The sequence below is a fragment of the Orycteropus afer genome, unplaced genomic scaffold (genome assembly GCF_000298275.1).
Source record: "Orycteropus afer afer isolate SDZICR_OR568_19922 unplaced genomic scaffold, OryAfe1.0 scaffold00042, whole genome shotgun sequence".
Lineage (NCBI taxonomy): Eukaryota > Metazoa > Chordata > Mammalia > Tubulidentata > Orycteropodidae > Orycteropus > Orycteropus afer.
Window position 1 is genome coordinate 13,125,303 of NW_006921629.1, and position 19,888 is coordinate 13,145,190.

At 41.3% G+C, this 19,888-nt stretch overlaps 1 protein-coding gene across 1 annotated transcript in view; it reads right to left on the reverse strand.

Annotated features, from left to right (window-relative positions):
* ZZEF1 (zinc finger ZZ-type and EF-hand domain containing 1) overlaps positions 1 to 19,888 on the reverse strand; it is a 155,797-nt gene that overhangs the window by 37,176 nt on the left and 98,733 nt on the right. The window contains exons 27-37 of the mRNA XM_007937490.2: positions 18,636 to 18,715; positions 16,382 to 16,475; positions 14,239 to 14,707; positions 13,418 to 13,582; positions 12,714 to 12,833; positions 10,954 to 11,115; positions 8,958 to 9,087; positions 6,980 to 7,118; positions 4,696 to 4,861; positions 3,562 to 3,824; positions 2,342 to 2,511 (exon numbers count right to left, since the gene is read on the reverse strand). Of these exons, the coding sequence (XP_007935681.1) occupies positions 2,342 to 2,511; positions 3,562 to 3,824; positions 4,696 to 4,861; positions 6,980 to 7,118; positions 8,958 to 9,087; positions 10,954 to 11,115; positions 12,714 to 12,833; positions 13,418 to 13,582; positions 14,239 to 14,707; positions 16,382 to 16,475; positions 18,636 to 18,715 (1,958 nt within the window). The remainder of the gene's footprint in view (positions 1 to 2,341; positions 2,512 to 3,561; positions 3,825 to 4,695; positions 4,862 to 6,979; positions 7,119 to 8,957; positions 9,088 to 10,953; positions 11,116 to 12,713; positions 12,834 to 13,417; positions 13,583 to 14,238; positions 14,708 to 16,381; positions 16,476 to 18,635; positions 18,716 to 19,888) is intronic.

Genomic DNA, 19,888 nt, shown 5'->3' on the forward strand with positions numbered 1-19,888 from the left:
TGAACCCCAAACAGGATAGACCCCAAAAGAAAATCACCCAGACATATCATCATCAAACTCACCAAAACCAAAGACAAAGAATCATGAGAGCAGCATGGGAAAAATGAAAAGTTACCTAAAAGGGGCAACCAATAAGACTAAACTTGGATTTCTTGACAGAAACCATGCAGGTGAGAAGACAATGGGATGGTATACATATATAAAACACTGAAAGAGAAAAACTTCCAACCAAGAATTAGGTACCCAGCAAAACTCTCCCTCAAATATGATGGTGAAATTAGGACATTTCCACATAAGCAGAAATTTAAGGAATTTGTTAAAACCAGAACAACCTTACAAGAGATGCTAAAGGGTGCCCTTTGGACAGAGAAGCAACAACAGCCAATGACAACTGACCATTAACACACATGATGATATCACCCAGAAAACCAACCCAGCTTTGGAAGTATCCAAAGTAAATAAGCCCACAAGATTGTAAACAGGGAACCAAAGACATCAATTAACAAATAAGGGCAACTACAAACCAGAAAGAGGGAAAAAACCGTGTCATTACAGAACTTCTAGATGGTAGGGAAGTCAAGACAACCACAAGATAGAATGGACTGTTCTAAACTTGGGAAGAAAACTATAAATCACAGGGTAACCGCAAAGAAAAATGATATACCTTCACATCAAAAAAGAGGATCAGTATAAATATTCAGCAAATACTAAAACAATAGCAATGAAGGAAGTGATAACACGATTCATAAACAAAATGAGCTCAGCACAGAAAATTATACAAAGGAATCGACACCATGAAAAAGCACACAACAAAAATGACAGCAACAAATTCATATTTGCCGATAATTACATATCTGGCAAGGAACTTATCTCTAAGATTTATAGTGGAAGAGTGGATACCAAACTATGGTACGTACACATAATGGAATGCTATGCAGCACTGAAGAATAATGTAGAGTCTGCAAAACACCACATAATATGGATGAATGTGGAGGACATTATGCTGAGTGAAATAAGTCAATCACAGAAGGACAAATATAGTTTTAGTTCATTGTTGTGGAGGGTCAAGGAAAGGTTTATATATGGAGGAAAACTTTCTTTGTTGGTTGCCAGGGGTGAAAGGGGTGGAAGGGAACACTGCAAAAAAAAAGCATTGACCCATGTCACTTTAGTTTTGTGTATTTCACTGTACACAAATTATATTTCAATAAAACTCATTAAAAAAAAGATAATGAGGGTGTGTCAAGAGTGATGGAAAATATGTAAACAGATAGTGATGGTGATTGTACAACATGTTGAATGTAATTAATGTCACTGAATTGTACACATAAAAATGGCTGAAATGCAAGTGTTTTGTTATGTATACTTTTTTTTACCACCAACCCCCACCTCCCATAAACACAAACCTATGAAATCTTTCATAGGTTATACGTGAACCCAGAAAGGCTTTTCTTTGGTTTATACACTATATGTAAACTACTTCTACTCGGTAAATAATAAGCATTTAGTACTATTTGTAGACTGAACATAAAAATAGCTACATGTATATAGTCTTCACCATGGGCCAGGAAGGAACTCTAGTGGTGCAGTGCCTAAGGCTTTGACTGCTAACCAGAAGGCTGGTTGTTCAAACCCACCAGCCACTCCTCAGAAGGAAGACCGGGCAACCTACTTCCACAGTGATACTGCCTTGGAAACCCAAGGAGAGGTCGCTATGAGTCGGATCTGACTTGATGGCAGTGAGTTTGGTTTTGATTTTATGGGCCAGGAACTGACATTTTTAAGAGCATCAAAAAATCAAAACTAAATAGCAGCTGTCAAGTCAATTCTGAGTGATGGCGACCCATGTGTGCCAAGAATAGAATTGTGCTTTGTACATAGTTTTCAGTGGCTACTTTCTGGAAGAAGATCACCAGGCCTTTCTTCCGAGGTGCCTTCATGTAGAACTGAACTAACCTTTGGGTTAGCAGTTGAGTGCATCCATTTGCATCACCCAGAACTTTAGGTGCCTAGCTTTATTTAATCCTTTTGCAACCAGATAATAGAAGCAGTTAATCCTAATATGGAACTTACCATGAGCACTATTCTAAGCACCTCACGCCATGAACTCAATATATGTTACGTATGTAACTCCTCACAACAACCCTATGGTATGGGTACTTTTTATCATCACCTCCATTTTACAGATAAGAAAACAGAAACAAAGAGATTACAAGGTCAAACAGAGCAGAGATGTGAACCCAGCCAGTCTGGGTCCAGATCAGTGCTCTCGACCCCTCTGCTATGCCTCTTGTGAATGGCTCTTCCTTCAGACTCCGCTTAGTAAAGAATGGTTATTTACATTGCAGTGCACAAAAGCGCCTGCCTCTGCCGGCTTCTCAGCAAGCTGGACAGCTTTCTTCTTCAGCTGCTCCTTCGATGTGCACGTGGGAAGTGCGATTGGCAGGGACTGATTCTCTGGGGCAGATTCACCATCTGGCAATACACCAAGAAGAGCCAGAGCTTTAAGGCCTATGTGGGAAACACATAAGAGAACGGTTAAAGTTTTGTAACAAGGGTTATCTCCTACAACTGCCATAAACCACTTTGCCACTATATGGAAATAGGTAGCTGAGTTCTACACAAACCAAACTGAAGAAGACAATCTGAATCTAGTTGGTTCTTGATCTCAGTGAAGGTTTAGATAGCAAGGGATACCTGTACTTTATGAACACTGGAAGACAAAAGCTACAACAGGCAGCTACACCAATTTTAGAAAACCATAAATACTAAAAGTTTATAGTAGCACCACATAGCTAGGTTTCTAAATTCCCACCAGCATACAGATAAAAAAATAGCCCTGAGGCACTATATTATCCAACTGCTCCTTAATGCAGGTCTGTTTCCTTAATGCTTATTTGAGTGGGGAGCGGGGTATATAATTCTGAGAGAAATTTAGCTGCCTCAGAGGTTTAATTATTTTCTCAGAACCACTTACTAAAGTCAAAATCATTAGACATCTTATTAGTCAAATTATTTTACTTGTAAATACCCCTCATCTAGAATGTATTAGTGTGCAAGCAGACTTACACTTCTGGATAAAAAACAGTAGATTCAAATGCAAAACTGTCCATCAACACACCTCGAGAGTTTTAATTATTAATATATTTTTCATACCTTCATGTGAACATTTCAGAGAAGACACATGATACTTGAAGGCCAGTGTTTCTCTCAAATGCATTTGGGAATTTAAGATTAAATTCCATACCAAAGGAAAACCCCTCTTAAGGCAAACCATATTTTGTGGCCTCTAAGAGGGGCAGGTAAGGAGCTCTGGTGGCACAGTGCCTAAAGCATTTGACTGCTAACAAGGTCGTTGGTTCACCAGCCACTCCATGGAAGGAAGACTGGGCAATCTACTTACATAAAGATTTACCACCTTGGAAAACCAAAGGGGGTCACTATGAGTCAGAACTGACTCGATGACAGAGGTTTGTTTTTGTTTTTTTTTTAAGAGGAGCCCATCTGGGGCTTCCCCTCGTAAGCATCAAGGACTGGTTTTGATTTCCATGCATGAGGAACCTTTTCCCTGGTGAGCCTTCATCAGACAGTCCCCGACGAGCTGCAGGCACTGGCTCCGCAGGGTGACGGCACTGCTGTGAGCCTGGGGGTCCAGCTTCTCCCCATCCGTGTCCTCGGCACTGGCCAGGTGAGCACTGTAGAGTGCCAGGGCAGCAAAGAGCAGCCACGAGTAATTGTGGATGTAGGGCTGGATGAGCCTCTGCCGGTCGCTGATCCGAATGGTCACCATCGGATGGGCCGTGATGCTGTGGGTGGGCAAGTGGCTGCAAAGACAAGACATTTTAAGGGCCCTCAGCTTCTGTGAGGTTCCAAAAGGAGAACAGGGCCTGAGGGGAGCATGTGCACGGTAATAGCAAGGTACTGGTTCCATCTAAGGCTGTGGGTATTAACCTCCTTCAAATCACAGAATCCCCTGAAAATTTAAAGAGAGGTATATGGGTCCTCAACCCAGGAAAAATAAGCAAGCACAAACACTGTGAAACACAGGATTTCACAACCCCCATAAGATTATCTGTGGAAACCAAGTTAAGTAAGACTTCTTTATCATGAAGGAAGGTGTGGTAACAGCATTTTGGTTATGTGAGAAAACGGCCGTAATTTTTAGAGATGCAGATGAAATATGTAGGACAGAAATGACTTGAGGTCTGGAATTTGCTTAAAAACACTTTAACAGAGAAAAAGAAAAAGGGAAAAAGGCACACATAGTAAAATCTCTAAAACTGTTGACTCTGAGTAGGGTATATGGGGGTTCACTGTACTGATCTATTTTTGGGTATGTTTGAAATCATTTTTAATAATTTTTTTTTTTACAGTAAAAAGTTCCCTTTTAGAACAGAAGGGCTGTGTATGCACAGGAAGACAGCTCGGGGGGCAGGAATGCATGGGAGGGAAGGACACAGGGAAGAGGTAACCATGGGGAGGAAGTGGGAGGGGATCTGTTGCATTGTGGGAAAATGTAGTCAATGTCATGAGACAAAGTGTGTGAGCTACTGTAAGGAAAGTGAATTTACTCTGTAAACTTTCACCCAAATCACAATAAAAATAAAAAAATTAAAAAAAAAAAAAACCCAAAAATGAAAAAAATCTCCCTCTTAAAGCAAAGGTACACAGGGCAATAGGCCGTCTAAGACATACCCGTATGAATATTTCTTGGCCGCATAGCACCCATAGCAAAGATCAAAGTCATCACACACATTGCAGTTCATCCTGCGGCCTATGATCAGACCCTGGCAGTGGTCACAGGCAAACTCCATGTTGACCATTTCATGGTCATCCCCATGGCCCTCAGGCTTCACCCCACCTGAGGGAAAGAAACAGCAGTGTGAGGGGGGTTGGGTCAAAGGGCTCCTAGGAAGGCTAGCTTCTAAACCCAAACCTACTCCTGTGCCAGGGCTACTCCCCACTTACTGCTCAGAAATGGCAGGGCCACAGGCAGCCTCTGGAGAGCAGAGCATGCTGCCAGGGGGCTTTGAGTGCATGAAAGCACCGAACTTCTCTGGCAATGGCACAGTGTATTGACCCCCTTTTCCAGAGCAACAGTGAGTCTGATCAAATAATCGATTCCCATCATGACCAAAGTTTGGCAGAAACAAGTCCATTTGCCAATCTGTGAGCTGTCTCCCATGGCTCCTCCTCTGACAAATATTCAGCACCTGTCTTGTTAACACGTGCTGAGGAGTGATCTATTCTTTGCCCTTACTTTTTCCTTGCTGTGTATGGCAGTCTATGTGTTCAGGTGCTCTGCATCACTGTAAAGTGCTAGAGAATTTTTTAAAAAATTGTAGAGAGTCAAAACTAGAAAATGTATTAAGTCGAGTATGGCTGTCTCAATTTTCATTAAAATAAACTGCTCATATAATGGGGAAGTAATTCTTAAAGTCAGATATTCAGGAACTACTGAAGTTGATATTTATAAGGGCATTCCAGAATCAAAGATGAAAACAGCCTTCATAATTCCATAGTCAGTGAGTGAGAATGTTAGTGTCAAAAGAGACTGTGACTTCCTTCTGACTCTGTCTAAGACTCTGCCACAGACCCAGTTTAACGTCCTTCACGTCTGACCCATTTCCATTCCCACTGCCACATAATCCAGGCACTGATCCCCTCGTGACTACTGTAATTTCCTACAGGAAATTCTATACATACAGAATAACCTTCCTCTAGCATAGCTCTGATGGTTCAGTGGTTAAGGCATTTGGCTGCTAACTGAAAGGTGAGTGGTTTGAACCCACCAGTCCCTCCATGTTATAAAGATGAGGCAGTCTGCTTCCATAAAGATTTACAGCCTTGGAAACCGAATGGGGGTTGCTGTGAGTCAGAATTTACTCTACGATAGTGAGTTTTTTGGTTTTTGAGCATGCTCTGATCATGTTAATGCCTGCTTGAAAAACCTTATCTACTGTCTGCAGAATCAAGTTCAAATTCCTTAGCCTAGTAGCCCAGAGTTCCACAATCTGGTTCCTACCCATCTTAATACACCACTCAGCTACTAGTCAAGCATGTCTAGTTAAACATACTCTCATTCCTCTGTACCTGTGCTTGTACAGCTCCTAATGGTGACACTCAATGTTTCCTTCACATCAGCAAGTTCTAAATTTCTTCAGAGACCAATCAACTCACATCTCATCTGCTCCACAAGCTGTGCATGAAACATTCCTACTACTGAACTTTCCCAGAAAAAAATCTGTACCACTCACTTGTGACTCAGCACACACACTACTGCACAGAAATATCCATGTCCAGTCTTCCCCACTAGATTGTGAGTATTTCCAGAGCAGGGGCTGCATCTTTTACCACTTGGCCATGTACACAAAGGGCACTCACTGTTTATTACCACTGTTAATCTGTTTTACCTCAGCACCTACAAGTCATTAAAGAATTTTTGAAGTTTGCATTTTTGTGTGTATTTTGCTACTTGTAAACACTGCATGATTCAGAGGCAAAACCACTTCCTGGACACTCAACAGAATGTACATTCATTGGTTTGGAGTGTTTAACGAGTGTCTACACCCAGCATGATGGAAAATGGAAGAGATGTCAGATAACAGAGGTGTGGAGTTTATCATCTAGTTGAGGAGATAAAGCTCATATTTGCCAACAACTCAAAAGAATGCCACCAGGCAATAAACCCATTGCTGTGGAATTGATTCTGACTCATATCAGCCCTACAGGACTGAACAGAATTTCCCCATAGGGTTTCCCAAGCTGTAAATCTTTATGAAGCAGACGTACAGCTTTCTCCCTCAGAGTGGCTGATGAGTGCAAACTACAGACCTTTTGCTTAGCAGTGAGCACTTAAAACACTGCACCACAAGGGCTCCTGGGCAGTACAATGGGAATTTAAAAAAAAAAAAAAAAGACAAGATCATAGAAAACAGAAATGATTATTACTTTTGGATACTGCCTGAATGAAATTTACCTAGGAAACAAGTTTTGCAGAGATCCATGTCACTGCACTGCAGACACCTATAGCGGTGCCAGGGTGCGATCTCATCACATCCATCACAAGAGATGTCCACATTTAACAGGTCACAGTAGCGAGCAATAAACATGTGCATCTGTAATGTGAAATAAACACAATTAACCAACAGATTTCTAAGGTGGCCACTATTCATTAGTCAATTCATTCCTTCAGTAGGTGCTTATTGGGTAATTCGGATGTTCCAGGCATTGTACTAGGTATAAGGATTAGAAAATGAATGTGTTCCGAGTCTAGTCAGGAATTCCCTTGAACAAACAGGTGACAACCACACTGTATGATAAAGGCTTTGATAGGCAAATTTAGAAGGTTAACAGAACTCAGAGAAGGGATAGCAAAGGGCATTAGGAAGGTCAGGGAAGGCTTTCCAAAGGAGTTAATTCCTGAGCTGAGGCTTGAGGGACAAATAAGAATTCGGTGAGAGTGGTGGACATGCCAGACAGAAAGAAAAGCAATTTTTAAAAGGGACAAGACAAAGGCTCACGAAATTGGTAATAGTTCAGAACAAAGACTAGAGTAGAGAGGAGGACTAAACAGATGAAGCTCAACTACAAAGGGCCTCAAATACCAGTTGAAGGAGTCACCATCAGTTTGTAAATCAAAGAGTAATAGCAGATTCAATTATTTTAGAAGCTCCTCTGGTTGCTGAGTAAAGAATGGACAGAGGAGGCTAAGACTAGAGTCAGGAAGACCGACCAGGACAGAAGCTGTTGAAGTAACATGATGACAAATAGTGAGGCTGGGACTGAGGTAGTGAGCAGGGGTGATGAGAGGTGGGCATATTTGAGAGGCATTGAAGAGGCTGAGAGTGAGGAACCTTGGTGACTGCCTAGATACACGAGTGTGAGTACAAGAGAAGAGTCAACAACTCCCAGATTGCAGGCTTGGGAACTCGGTTGGATGATGAGTGTTCAGATATCGGAAACACTGGCAAAGGAGCACTGTTTCTTGGTACTTAAAAAGAAAATGTTCTGGGGAGAGAATAAGGGCACTTTTTCACAAGCTAGCTAATTGGTTTACTGGCAAATACTTGGAGGCTATAGTACAGTGTATCTTCAGGGCCTGGAAATGAGGGAAATAAATCAGTAAGTCAACATACAGTAATGGACCAAAGCAAATACGCAAGGTCACCCTGTTGTTGTTATGTGCCATCGAGTCGACCCCTCCTTGGGTTTCTGAGGCAGTATCACTATGGAAGTAGATTGCCCAACCTTCCTTCCGAGGAGTGGCTGGTGGGTTTGAACCACCAGCCTTCTGGTGAGCAGTCAAGTGCCTGAGGCACTATGCTACCAGAGCTCCCTAGAATTATAGAATGGCTCCTGGTAAGATAATAACATACAGAAAGAAAAAGGAGTCACAAAGGCAAAGCACCATCATCCAAGCACCACAGAAGTGCTACATGAGCAAGTGACTGGCACACAGTAGGCACTCGTTTCTTAGAAAATGAGTAAATCTTTGCCAGTGCCAAGTATAACACCTAAATGTGGAGGTGGACATGGCAGGCTAGGAGCCTGATACCTTTTACACATTTGAATCACGTTACTCTGACTCTGTACATATAAGGCTCCTTCCATACTCACTGAGCAACCTTCTGATTAAAATGTGGCTTCCCATGTTCTCTTCAGTGCTTTTATTTCTCATTATATATAAATTAATAAACTGGCATCTAATCTTAAAAATGAGCCAATTTTCCATGAGTCTAGTTCCAAGGGAGGGAGTTACCCTCTAAGTGGGGTCAAATCAGGATTCAGAGCCCCTCTGGCTAAAGACCAGGCTTGGTGACAGTAGACTCACTAAGGGACTAAATGCCACCGGGGTCCCTCTTGGGGACAGCCTGTTGGCACTCCCACGGCAGACAGGTTCTCCTTTCCAAGTGCCCACCAAATCACTTCAGATTACTCTAGTTGAGAGGGCTTACTTTCCTCTGCTTCTCTGGATCTTCCTGGGCTATTTTTTCATACCAGGCCTCAAACATGCCATCCTGACACTCCTCCATCCATTCTGAATTCTGCTTGGCATCAGCAAGCTCATCTTCTTCACTCCACTGGCTGTAAGAAGGACAGAAACGAGAGAAAAGCAAGCCTCTCCCAATAATCAAGGAAAGTACTGGGTGGCAGACTATATGTCCTACCAGATATTTTTAAGCTTCTGACCAGAAATGGTCAATTTGCTTATCAAAGTCCTAGGATTTGTCAGGTGTTTGATAGACATACACCAATGAAAGAGATAAGCCCTTTCCAGAAAACATTAGAACTTAAAAGGTTGTGCCTACATGGCATAATTCCAGCTGACACCACATAGTGATAAACCTACTATGTGCCAGGCATTGGGGTCATATAAAGTGATTTTTTTTTTAAAGTTTGATTTTGACATGTCCAACACATACCAGTAGAAACAGTATGAGAAGGGAGCTAGGGGTCCTTGTGCCTCTGGCTCTGCCACTAGCCACCATAAGACCCTGACACAATTCTCAGTCCTGGTCATCAGTTTCCTCATTCCAAATAAAGGATTTTGGGTAGATAATCTCATGGGATTCTTTTAGATACAAAATTATAAACTGTCATAATTTCAGTTTACAGTTCATTTTAGCAACTGGAATTTTAAATACTGAAGGAATGGCTCAACAGCAAATGTGAAATACTTACCAACCAACAAATACACACTAGGTCTACTCATATTTAGCTTTGAGATAGATACTGTAAGAGATTTGTAAAAAAGAGGTGGGCCTTTCCCCAAAGACTTTATTATGCAGGTTCTGACAACAATGAGCATACTGACAGCTGCAGAACTAGTATGCTGAGACCACCCTCACCCCAGTGCTGTGTCCCCTCCCTCTGCTAACAGCACCCTCTGACAGCAGGCGATGGCTGAGGTTAGGTAAACAGCTTTAACTATCTTCTTTTCCCTGAATAGCTCTTCTGAGAGAGAGCAAATGTTCCACGTTGACTTACTCATTTACTTCCTCCTAATTCTCTCCTTTTAACTCTTGCTTTTCTTTTCCCATTCTCTTCTCTACATACTTAAGTGGTTGAGCAGGTAGAGAGACACTCATGAAAAGTAGAAAAGAAAAAGAAAACTTTGCATACTATTTTTTTTTGTCATACTTTAAGTCCTCAGGAGCTCTGGTAGCGCAGTGCCTAAGGCATTTGACTGCTAACCATAAGGCTGGTGGTTCAAACCCACCAGCCACTCCTCAGAGGGAACACTGGGCAATCTACTTCCATAGTGATACTGCCTCAGCACCCAAGAAGGGGTTGCTATGAGTTGGATACAACTCTATGGCAGTGAGTTTGGTTTTTTTTTTGTTGTTGTTGTTGCTGTTATTTGCCATCATTTCCGAGGCAGTATCACTACAGAAGTACATGTCCAACCTTCCTTCCGAGGAGTGGCTGGTGGGTTTGAACCACCAGCCTTCTGGTTAGTGGTCAACTGCCTTAGGCACTATGTTACCAGAGCTCCTTCGTTTTTTTTTAAGTCCTTAAAATGTGCAAGTGGTTAGAGTGACTCAAGTCACAGGAACGTGTACTGTAACCAAAAATATAGGAAAGGATCTCCAATCCAACAAGCTGCACTAGGAATATAGCACATGCAGGGGCTCCTCCCCCTCAGACTTGACAGTTCTTCCACCACCATTTACACAGCACTACTGTGTGCCACAAATGGGTCTAAACACTTAAAACATAATTTACTTCTCACAACAATCCTATGAAGCTGTACCATTATTATCTCCAGCTCTAAAGATGAGGAAACTGAGGCACAGAGGGTTAAAGAAATTTCACAGCTAGCATGTGGCAAAGCCAGGGTCTTATACAGTTAGGCTAGCTCTAGAGTCCATGCTCTTATAACCCCTGTGCTATGATCCCTGCATTTTATGATCTACTTAAGCAACTCAGAGTACAAGACTGAGTACTCACCTGATCACACTGTCATGGACACTTATATTTTCCTGTGACATGTTCATGAGGAGATCTGGTAACTGAATATCAACAAAGAAGGCGAGATCACTAGGTTCCCAGCCCATATCCAGAAGATGAAGCAATGCTGTCTGCACACAGGATAAGGCAGGCAGCAAGGACCTGAAGAGGACACAAGTGACATTTATCAACGCTGTCCATCAGCAGCAGAAACAAGGCAAACTGGCAGCCTGGTTTGGTTGTAAATGGAAAGCAGAAGGGAACACCACATTGCCGGTTTGTGTCCCTTTAAGCTCTTTGCATAAAATTTCTCATGCGCCACATACACACTTTGAAGGAGACTGTGATGGTTATGTTTGTGCCTTGGCTGGGCCTGGTTGAGTGGCTGGGCAGCTGGTGGTAGAATTCCCCATGATGAGACTGGCAATCAACTCTGTGGTGGGATCTACCACAAGCAGCTGAGTAGCTGCCTTTGGGATGTGGTCTGCTTCCCATATATAAGCAGCAGCTTTGGGAATGGTCTCTAGCCTATGGCACACTTGGACCCTGCATGTAGCCGTGTTGTTGCTCAGCAGCCTGCTATGCTCTGCCGACCTGGGGACTTACAATGAACTTAAGTTAATGGCCTGTCGTGTGGTTTGGTAACATCGGGACTGTGCCTTTTTACTTATCAACCTTGGGGCTTCTCAGCCTCAGCAGCCAGCAGCTGTCTGAGTGAAGAAAGACTTCTAGCTTCAGTGGGCTGGGAATAGGAAGCAGAGCTGGACCCCAAGGCCGAGGGGCTTTCACCCAGCCCCTAGAGCCTAGCATTTTGAACTTGGACTTAAAGCCTCCAAATTTTAAGAATAAACTCCTGTTTGTTAAAGCCATCCCATTTGTGGTATATTTTTGTCAGAGTGGCACTAGGTAACCAGAACAGAGAGCTTACACAAAAGAATTTTAAAGGCGTAAAGCAAGGTTTCCACCCTGCCAGGACTACCATAAAATAAACCCAACCCAACCCATTGCTGCTGGATCAATTCCAATTCATAATGACCCTTTAGGACAGAGTAGAACTGCCCCTTAAGATTTCCAAGGCCGTAAAATCTTTATGGAAGCAGACTGCCACATCTTTCTTCCATGAAGCAGGTGGTGGGTTCAAACCACTAGTCTTTTGGTTAACAGCTGAGTGCTTTAACCACTTGCCACCAGAACTACCATAGGGGACATTTTATGATAAAGGACTGAATAGTAAAAATCATCTTATGATAAACAGCATGATCAAGGCTAGCCAAAAAGTAGTCCCAAAAAATCAAACCCACTGCCATTGAGTCGATTCTGACTCAGAGGTCCCCAGTGAGTTCAAGGCTGTAAATCTCAAGGAAGCAGATTGCTCCGTCTTCCTTCCATGGAGCAGCTGGTGGGTTTGAACTGCTGACCTTCTAGTCAGCAGCAAAATGCCTTAGCCTCTGTGCCACCAGGGCTCCTTAAAAAGTACCAGGGATATGTAATTTAGATGCACAGAAAAGCCATCTAAGATTTGCATCTAAATTACTTACTAGAGAAGACTGGAAAATAACTTTAAACTCAAGTTTGAAAACACAATGAACTGCATATGATACATCAAAAACTGATAATAAGAGGTTACAAATTCTAGATTATACAGGTCATTTTATTCTTTGTGCTTTCCTGTATCTTCAACAATGTACCTATATTTCTTTTACAGACAGAAAGAAGTCAAAATACAAATTTTCTCTAGAAATTATAAAGCCATCCAGTACCTGTCATTGATGCTACTAAATCCTTTAACTGCTTTGACCAAAAACAGAACAAGATGATAGTAAGTTTCTCGAATTTCTTTGTGTAGTTCTGCACCACAGCCTTCCAAGTGTCCAAAATAACTAGAAACAGAGGAAATAACCAACTTACTCAACTGCCAGATCATCACTATAATAATCATTACTCCTTATGTCAAAAAGAGCTAAGAAACAGCAAGCCAAACAAAGTGGCATAGGACCTTAAGTAAATACAAATATGGTATCTTTGGAAAAAAATGGACAAAACATTGAAGTAAGTCCACTTAACTAGTCAAGAGAGCTGCCCAACAGGGGCAGGGAGGGAAATGACATTTCTTTCTTTCTTAATATAAAAACCACCCTTCCCACCACCAATTAACAGAATGCCAGGTCTAAATTATCTCACTTTATCCTCTCCACATAATCATGCCCACACCCTTTCATCCCCACCCCCCTTCACTGATGACTTTAGCACCAACTCGATGTCTTTTCTACTTCGATTCCTGTCACCCTGGTGACTTCAACATCCATGTGAATAATGAACCCAGTTCCTCTGTGAGAGAATGAACTAACCCAAACTGTAAACCTGTATCCTACATGGAAGTGATGGAGTTATCAGAGAGGACACTCAGGATTTATTTCAAACTACCTCAGCTTGTCTTCCTCATAGACTAGTAATATATACTTACTTGGTAAACTCTTTCTGGCAGGTCAGAAGTTCTAACAGGAAAAGTATAAAAGGTGGATGGAAGCAATGAGGCTGTCCAAGGGACTCTGTGCAATACTGAATTATCCTCAGTACTTCAAGGATGCTCTGGGCTTGGGCTTTCTTCAAGGAAAGAACCTTTACAACACTGGAGACACAAGTCAAGTCAGGGACACCCAGAAAACTTTCAAGCTGGGGCAGAAAGGAAACATATCCTTCACCCAAGTTCTGATGCCATATTAATAAAAATGAAATAACACTGTGGTATTAGAAGTATCATTCAGGAAGACTATCAATACCTCTTTACTACTTTTGGTCATTACTCAGCAGTATTACAAACAGGTGTACATTAACTATCCAGAAGCCCAACAACTTGTATTAAAAATAAGTAAATTAAAAAGGTACTTTGATATCTTTACTTCCCCATAGAGATGAAACTTTAATTCTTAAAACAGGAAATTCCTCACTAAAATATGCAATGCTTCCAGACAAATAATTTTGTCAGACAATATCAAATCTAAAATTCTCTCTGGGTTAAAATAAACTTCTAAGTGGCAGTTATTATAAAAAATGCTTCTTTCTTATGCTAATAGTATATTATTGAGGTATAATTTACATAATAGCAAGTACAAATCTTCAAAAAAAAATTTCTTTCAAGGAAAAAAATCTATTTTTTTTCTTGAACATTCTGAAACAAGTCTTGCTGGACAAATTTTTAACATGAGTATCAAGTCTTTGACTAGACTGGCACCCTACGGCTTAAAGAAAATAGAAAGTGCTAGAAAGGTAATGACGCTGGCTCACCTCTCATGCGAAAGCGACACATCCTTAATGAAGTCCATGACATCCTTCAGCACAGGGTACTTCTCTTTTACTGTGGGCACTGCTCTGGCCTCTTCCATGGATCGGAAAGAGAGCAGCCGGAGTCGCCCTCGGGTGAAGGGCGGCCGACGGGTGGGTGTGGAAGGTGATGAAGGTTCTTCGGCGGTGGTAGAGGACACCTCTGCAGTGGAAGGGCCATTGCTGGGCAGTAGCTTTGGCTGGACGTCCAGGCTAGGCCTCTTGTCAACCGCTGCTAGGGGTGCTGCTTCAGTGGAAGACGTCAAGGCTTGGAACTGCTCTTCCAACACAGAGCTTGTCCTTTGGCGTTTGTCAAGTGGCTGGAGAAGATCCGTTTCTTCTGTAGTCACCAACCTGTCACAACTTTCTTTTGGACTTACACCCATGGGCAGAAATTTTAGTAATAGAAGACTCTTCTGAATACACTCTTTTGCTAGATGTAAAAGACAAGACATATAATTTTAAAAATCAAAATGAAATATATTGACTACTTTTGGAGAGACAATACTACTTAAGCTTTACTTAGGATGAGAAACACTCTCATTAATACGGTGATACACTACATTTACTGATTTACAAACATATGTAGAGAGGACAATATAGGGACTCCTTCAGGTACCCATTGTGAAGCTCCAAAATGACGAATTCACAGCCAATCTGGTTTCATTCATACCCCACCCACCCCCTACTCCATGGATTATGTTCATGTAGATCTCAGGCATCAGATTATTTCATCTATAAAAGCATCAGTAACTTTCTCTAAAAAAAAAAAAAAAAGACTTTTTAAAAATAACATAACCAATAATGTGAAGCCATCACACCTGAAAAAATTAACAGTAACTCCTTAATTTCATTAACTATGCAGTCAAGGTGAACACATTCTAAAACCTAACAAGATATAGCTCAAAAAGCACCTGAACATTATGAGAGAAGTAATTAGAAAGATGCTCTACTGGGAGTATATCAATAAACAATTATTCTTATACCCATGACCATAAACAGATTTGGCTAGTGATATTTCTACATGCATATTTGTGCTCCAAAAATACACATAAACATTACAGAACTAACAGGACAAGGTTGGAGTAGCTTCTTAGTCACAACCAAGCACCTTGAAGGAATGAGTCACTGCGTCTGCGGGCTTGGGATCATGGTTTGGGAGGCATCAAGCTCAACTGGCATAAGATAGTATGTAAAAATATTGTTCTATATCCTACTTTGATGAATGGTGACCAGGGTCTAAAATGTTTATGAGTTGCCATTTGAGATGCAATTATTGGTCTCTCCTTGTATGGAGCAAAGAGTGAAGAAAGTCAAAGACATATGGAAGCAATTAGTCTAAGGGACTAATGGACGATGGGAACCTCAGGTTTCACAGCCCTGAGACTAGAAGAACTAGATGGTGCCTGGCTATCAATGCTAACCACTTGGAAGGGGATCAAAATTGATGATCCTAGATAGAGTAGGAGGAGAAATGTGGAACAAAATTTAAAAACACAAAAATGTCCAGAATTATTGGTCAGATAGAGACTGGTAAAACCCGAGACTATGGTCTTGGGTTACCCTTCAGGCCTGGAAATGGACTCACTCCCATGAGTGACCTCTCAGTCAAACATTAGAAAGCCCTGTGAGTAGAACATCTACCCAGAGCGATGCACCCCTTAGAACAGTCACCCATGAGAGATCAAAAGAGCAGCAATGCAGAGGGGAAAGCTAGACAGACAGGAATGCACAGGTAGGAAGGACACAGGGAAGGGGTAGTCACAGGGAGAGGTGGCAGAAGTGCTGTTTATTGTGGGGATTGTAATTGTTGCCATGAAACTAAATGGGTTTGAACTGATGAGTGTAAAATGAATCTGCTTTGTAAATTTGCACCCAAATCACAATAAAAAAATTTTGAAAAATAAATAAATAAATACATACATGAATACTCCTGTCTGACATTTTTCTCTACTGATAATACATCCTTGGAGACTACATTTAGCACATGTGTTACTTTCCCTAGCCCAACACTGCTTCAATTAAAATGATCTAAAGGCAAGTCACTGATTTTCAAGGTTCTGAAATGAAAGAAGACCAAGACAACAGTTTAAGTTAGTGTACTCACACAGGCTCTCAGGATTTGCCTCATTGGCTTCTGAATCACGTTTTTCTTCTGCCTCGTTCCCCAGCCCCATCAGGGACTTCTGCTTCATCTCTAACTGGGAGGAAAATTTGAGCCACATAATTACATTGTAACAGACGTCAGCGCAGCAAGGGCAGTTACAGTAAACTACTTCAGAAGCACAGAGCCCTGATCATGGAGTACTTGATAGTTTTTGTCTAGCTGGTGAGGACACAGGACTGAGCGAGAAGTCATCCAGGCTTTGAAGTCGTCTACAAGCATATCTGCAACATGACATTCTTTTCAACTATGTATTATTTGGGAGGGGTTTATACCCATGACCTTCTAATTAAAAAAATTCTGAGACACTGATGCTGAAGGGGTCCTTATATAAAGTCTGCTAAGCACATACCAAGGAGCTCTGGTAGTGTAGTGCCTAAGGCACTTGACTGTTAACCAGAAGGCTGGCAGTTCAAACCCACCTGCCACTCCTTGGAAGGGAGGTTGGGCAATCTACTTCCGTAGTGATACTGCCTCGGAAACCTAAGGAGGGGTTGCAATGAGTCGGGGCCAACTCGATGGCACATAGCAAAAACAAAGCACATACCAAGAAGCTAAGGTCTAGAGAAATAAAGGTCTTACCTGCTTTGCTTCAGAGAATGAAAATGACCTCCTCTACCCTACTCTGGATGAGGGAAGACTTCCATGTAATGCTAAGACTTTGAGGCAAAGAACAGTGCTCCTAGTACCAGGCAACGGTCACAGCATGGCCACAACACTGACAGGCAGAAGGCCAAGTGTGATGCACAAAAGGCCAAGGTCATAAAGAGAAGGTTGGCCCCTTGTCTACCTTGTTGGCAGCTTGTCCTATGCTAATCCAGAAGCATAAACTACAATGCGTCTTATCAATTACCATATCCTTTTAGCTTGAACTGGCTGTGGTATTAGACACTCTGAGGGGTCCTGTCCATTTTGTTCCCAATCCATCTATCACTACGTATTGGGTACCTACTTTGTTCTACTCACTGTGGATTCTGTTCAAGGGTGTCTGCTCTGGATAAACTCAACCATTTTTAAAGAAAAACTTTTACCAATGATTTGAAGCTATCCTTATTCTGGCCTTACATTTCCCTGAAGTATGAGACTAAAATTTAGAGTCTTTCATTTACTTAACTCTCCATCTAGATAAGCTAATGTCCTCAGATTACATGACCCAAACTGAATTTACCTCCCAACTCCCAGTCTAAAACTACTTTTCCTATCCCAGTTGATAGTTCTACCACCCAAGTCACTTAAGCCAAGAAACTAAGAATTGTCCTAAATCCCTCCTTCCTGCTCAATACCTATATCAAATGCAAAGTCTTACTGATTATTTATCAACTAAATATCAGAAGTCATCCCAATGTCAACACATTAGTCTCCTGCTTTGAATCTCATTCTCCATCCTCTATCCAGTCATTTAAAGACTTTTTTTCCCCTCGATTACAATATTCAAGACATATATAAATATATAAATAATACAGATGCCATATTATAGGCATATAATCCATTCTAGGTATATACTATACATAATATATAGATACCCATCTCCATGCCTAACAATAAAAATTAATTCTCCTGAATTTGGGGTTTATCATTTCCATACATTTATGTATTTTTACCACATACTTATCTATGTAATATACTAATTTGGTTTGCTTATGTATAAATTTTACATAAGTAGTAGTTCTGCAACTTACTTTTTCTGGTTCATTATCCTGTTTACGAGATTCATTCATGCTGAGACAGGTAGCTCTATTTCATTCATTCTCATTCTAACATATTATCCCATCATATCAGTACACATTCCTTGCATCCATTCTACTGATGGACATTAGTTCTTCCAGTTTACTGCCGTCACAGACAATGCTACAGAACTAGTTTTCTAACCTGCAGTCCAAAGACCCCTTTCCCCTGCCTAAAACTGTTAGTGGTTGCCCAGTAGGGCAAAGCTGTTCCTCTAGGCTGAAGGATTCCATGGAAGGGCCTTTGGGTTGCTGAAGGATGTAAAGGGGTTCAACTGAACCCTGTTTACCATAAACATGCTCAACACTCACCAAACTATGATTTAGGGTTCTGTATCTATTCACATCACTGCATGTTGGTTAAAAACACAATATTCCTCAACTTATATTCTTGAGAAGAGAGTTAGTTAATCCCATGATATCATGATGGGAAAACCGAAAATATCAAAATTGCACGCAACAGAAAATCTTACCATCCATATTCTAATCCCATCAGCCAAGGAATACACTTGTGCAAATTCCTCACTCAGAGCTGTCTTGTCCCCACTGATTACTGGAGAAAGAAGGAAAGACAAAGAGATTTACATTCAGTTAATACAATTCACTACCATAGTGCCTAAGGCACTTGACTGCAAACCAGAAGGCTGGCGGTTCAAACCCATCAGCCACTCCTCGGAAGGAAGGTTGGGCAATCTCCATTCGCAGTGATACTGCCTCGGCAACCCAAGGAGGGGTTGCTATGAGTTGGGGCCGACTCGACAGCACACAACAACCACAGCAAACCACAACATTATGCACAAAATATCTTCAAAATCCCCTAAAGAATAAGAATACCTCTCCCCCCAACATTCACATACTGGGGATGGTAGGAAAGACTTAGGGGAAAAAACGATTAAGCCACAAACTCCTATAACGGGTTCCCTGTGTTACTTCAAAGTAATTTTTCGTCAGTATCTTATCTCTTCACCATTTCTAGAGCCACTAGTAATTTTTCTACATTTTATTTTTGAAATTCAATTTCAGACTTACTAATTTTTCTATCCTTCTAATACTCAGAAAAAACTTCTTAAGTTATCCCAATTTGAAAAATTTCCTTTTGTAGTCATTAAAGTATTTTTAAAACTATGACCAGGAAAGCTGATTTAAATTTAAATTTCATAAAGCAAATATTTGTTAACAACTTCGAAACAGGCATACTGTGTAGCCATTAAAAGTGAGGTTAAAAAAAACTACTGACATAGAAAAAAGCTCATGGTATGTTAACTTAAAACGAAGAAGCGGACTATGAAACAGTATCAACAAAATTATCTCACTCAAAAAAGCATAACTATCTGGTGGCTTAGTGCCTAAGGCATCTGACTGCTAATCAGAAGTCTGGCAGTTCAAACCCACCAGCCACTCCTCAGAAGGAAGATTAGACAATCTACTTCCATAGTGATACTGCCTTGGAAACCCAAGGAGGGGTTACTCTGAGTCAGGGCCAACTCCACAGCAGTGAGTTTGGTTTGGTTTAGTTTACTAAGAAACTGGATGATATAATACATTGGTGCATGTGTGTGTATATGAAGGTCTCTGGTTGGTGCAAATGGTGAAGCACACTAGTGCCAGCTGGAAGGCTGGTAGGTGAAAGCCACCCCATAGCACTTGGAAGAAAGGCCTGAAGATCTGCTTCTGTAAAAACTACAACCAAGAAAACCTCATGGAAGAGTTCTACTCTAACACGTGG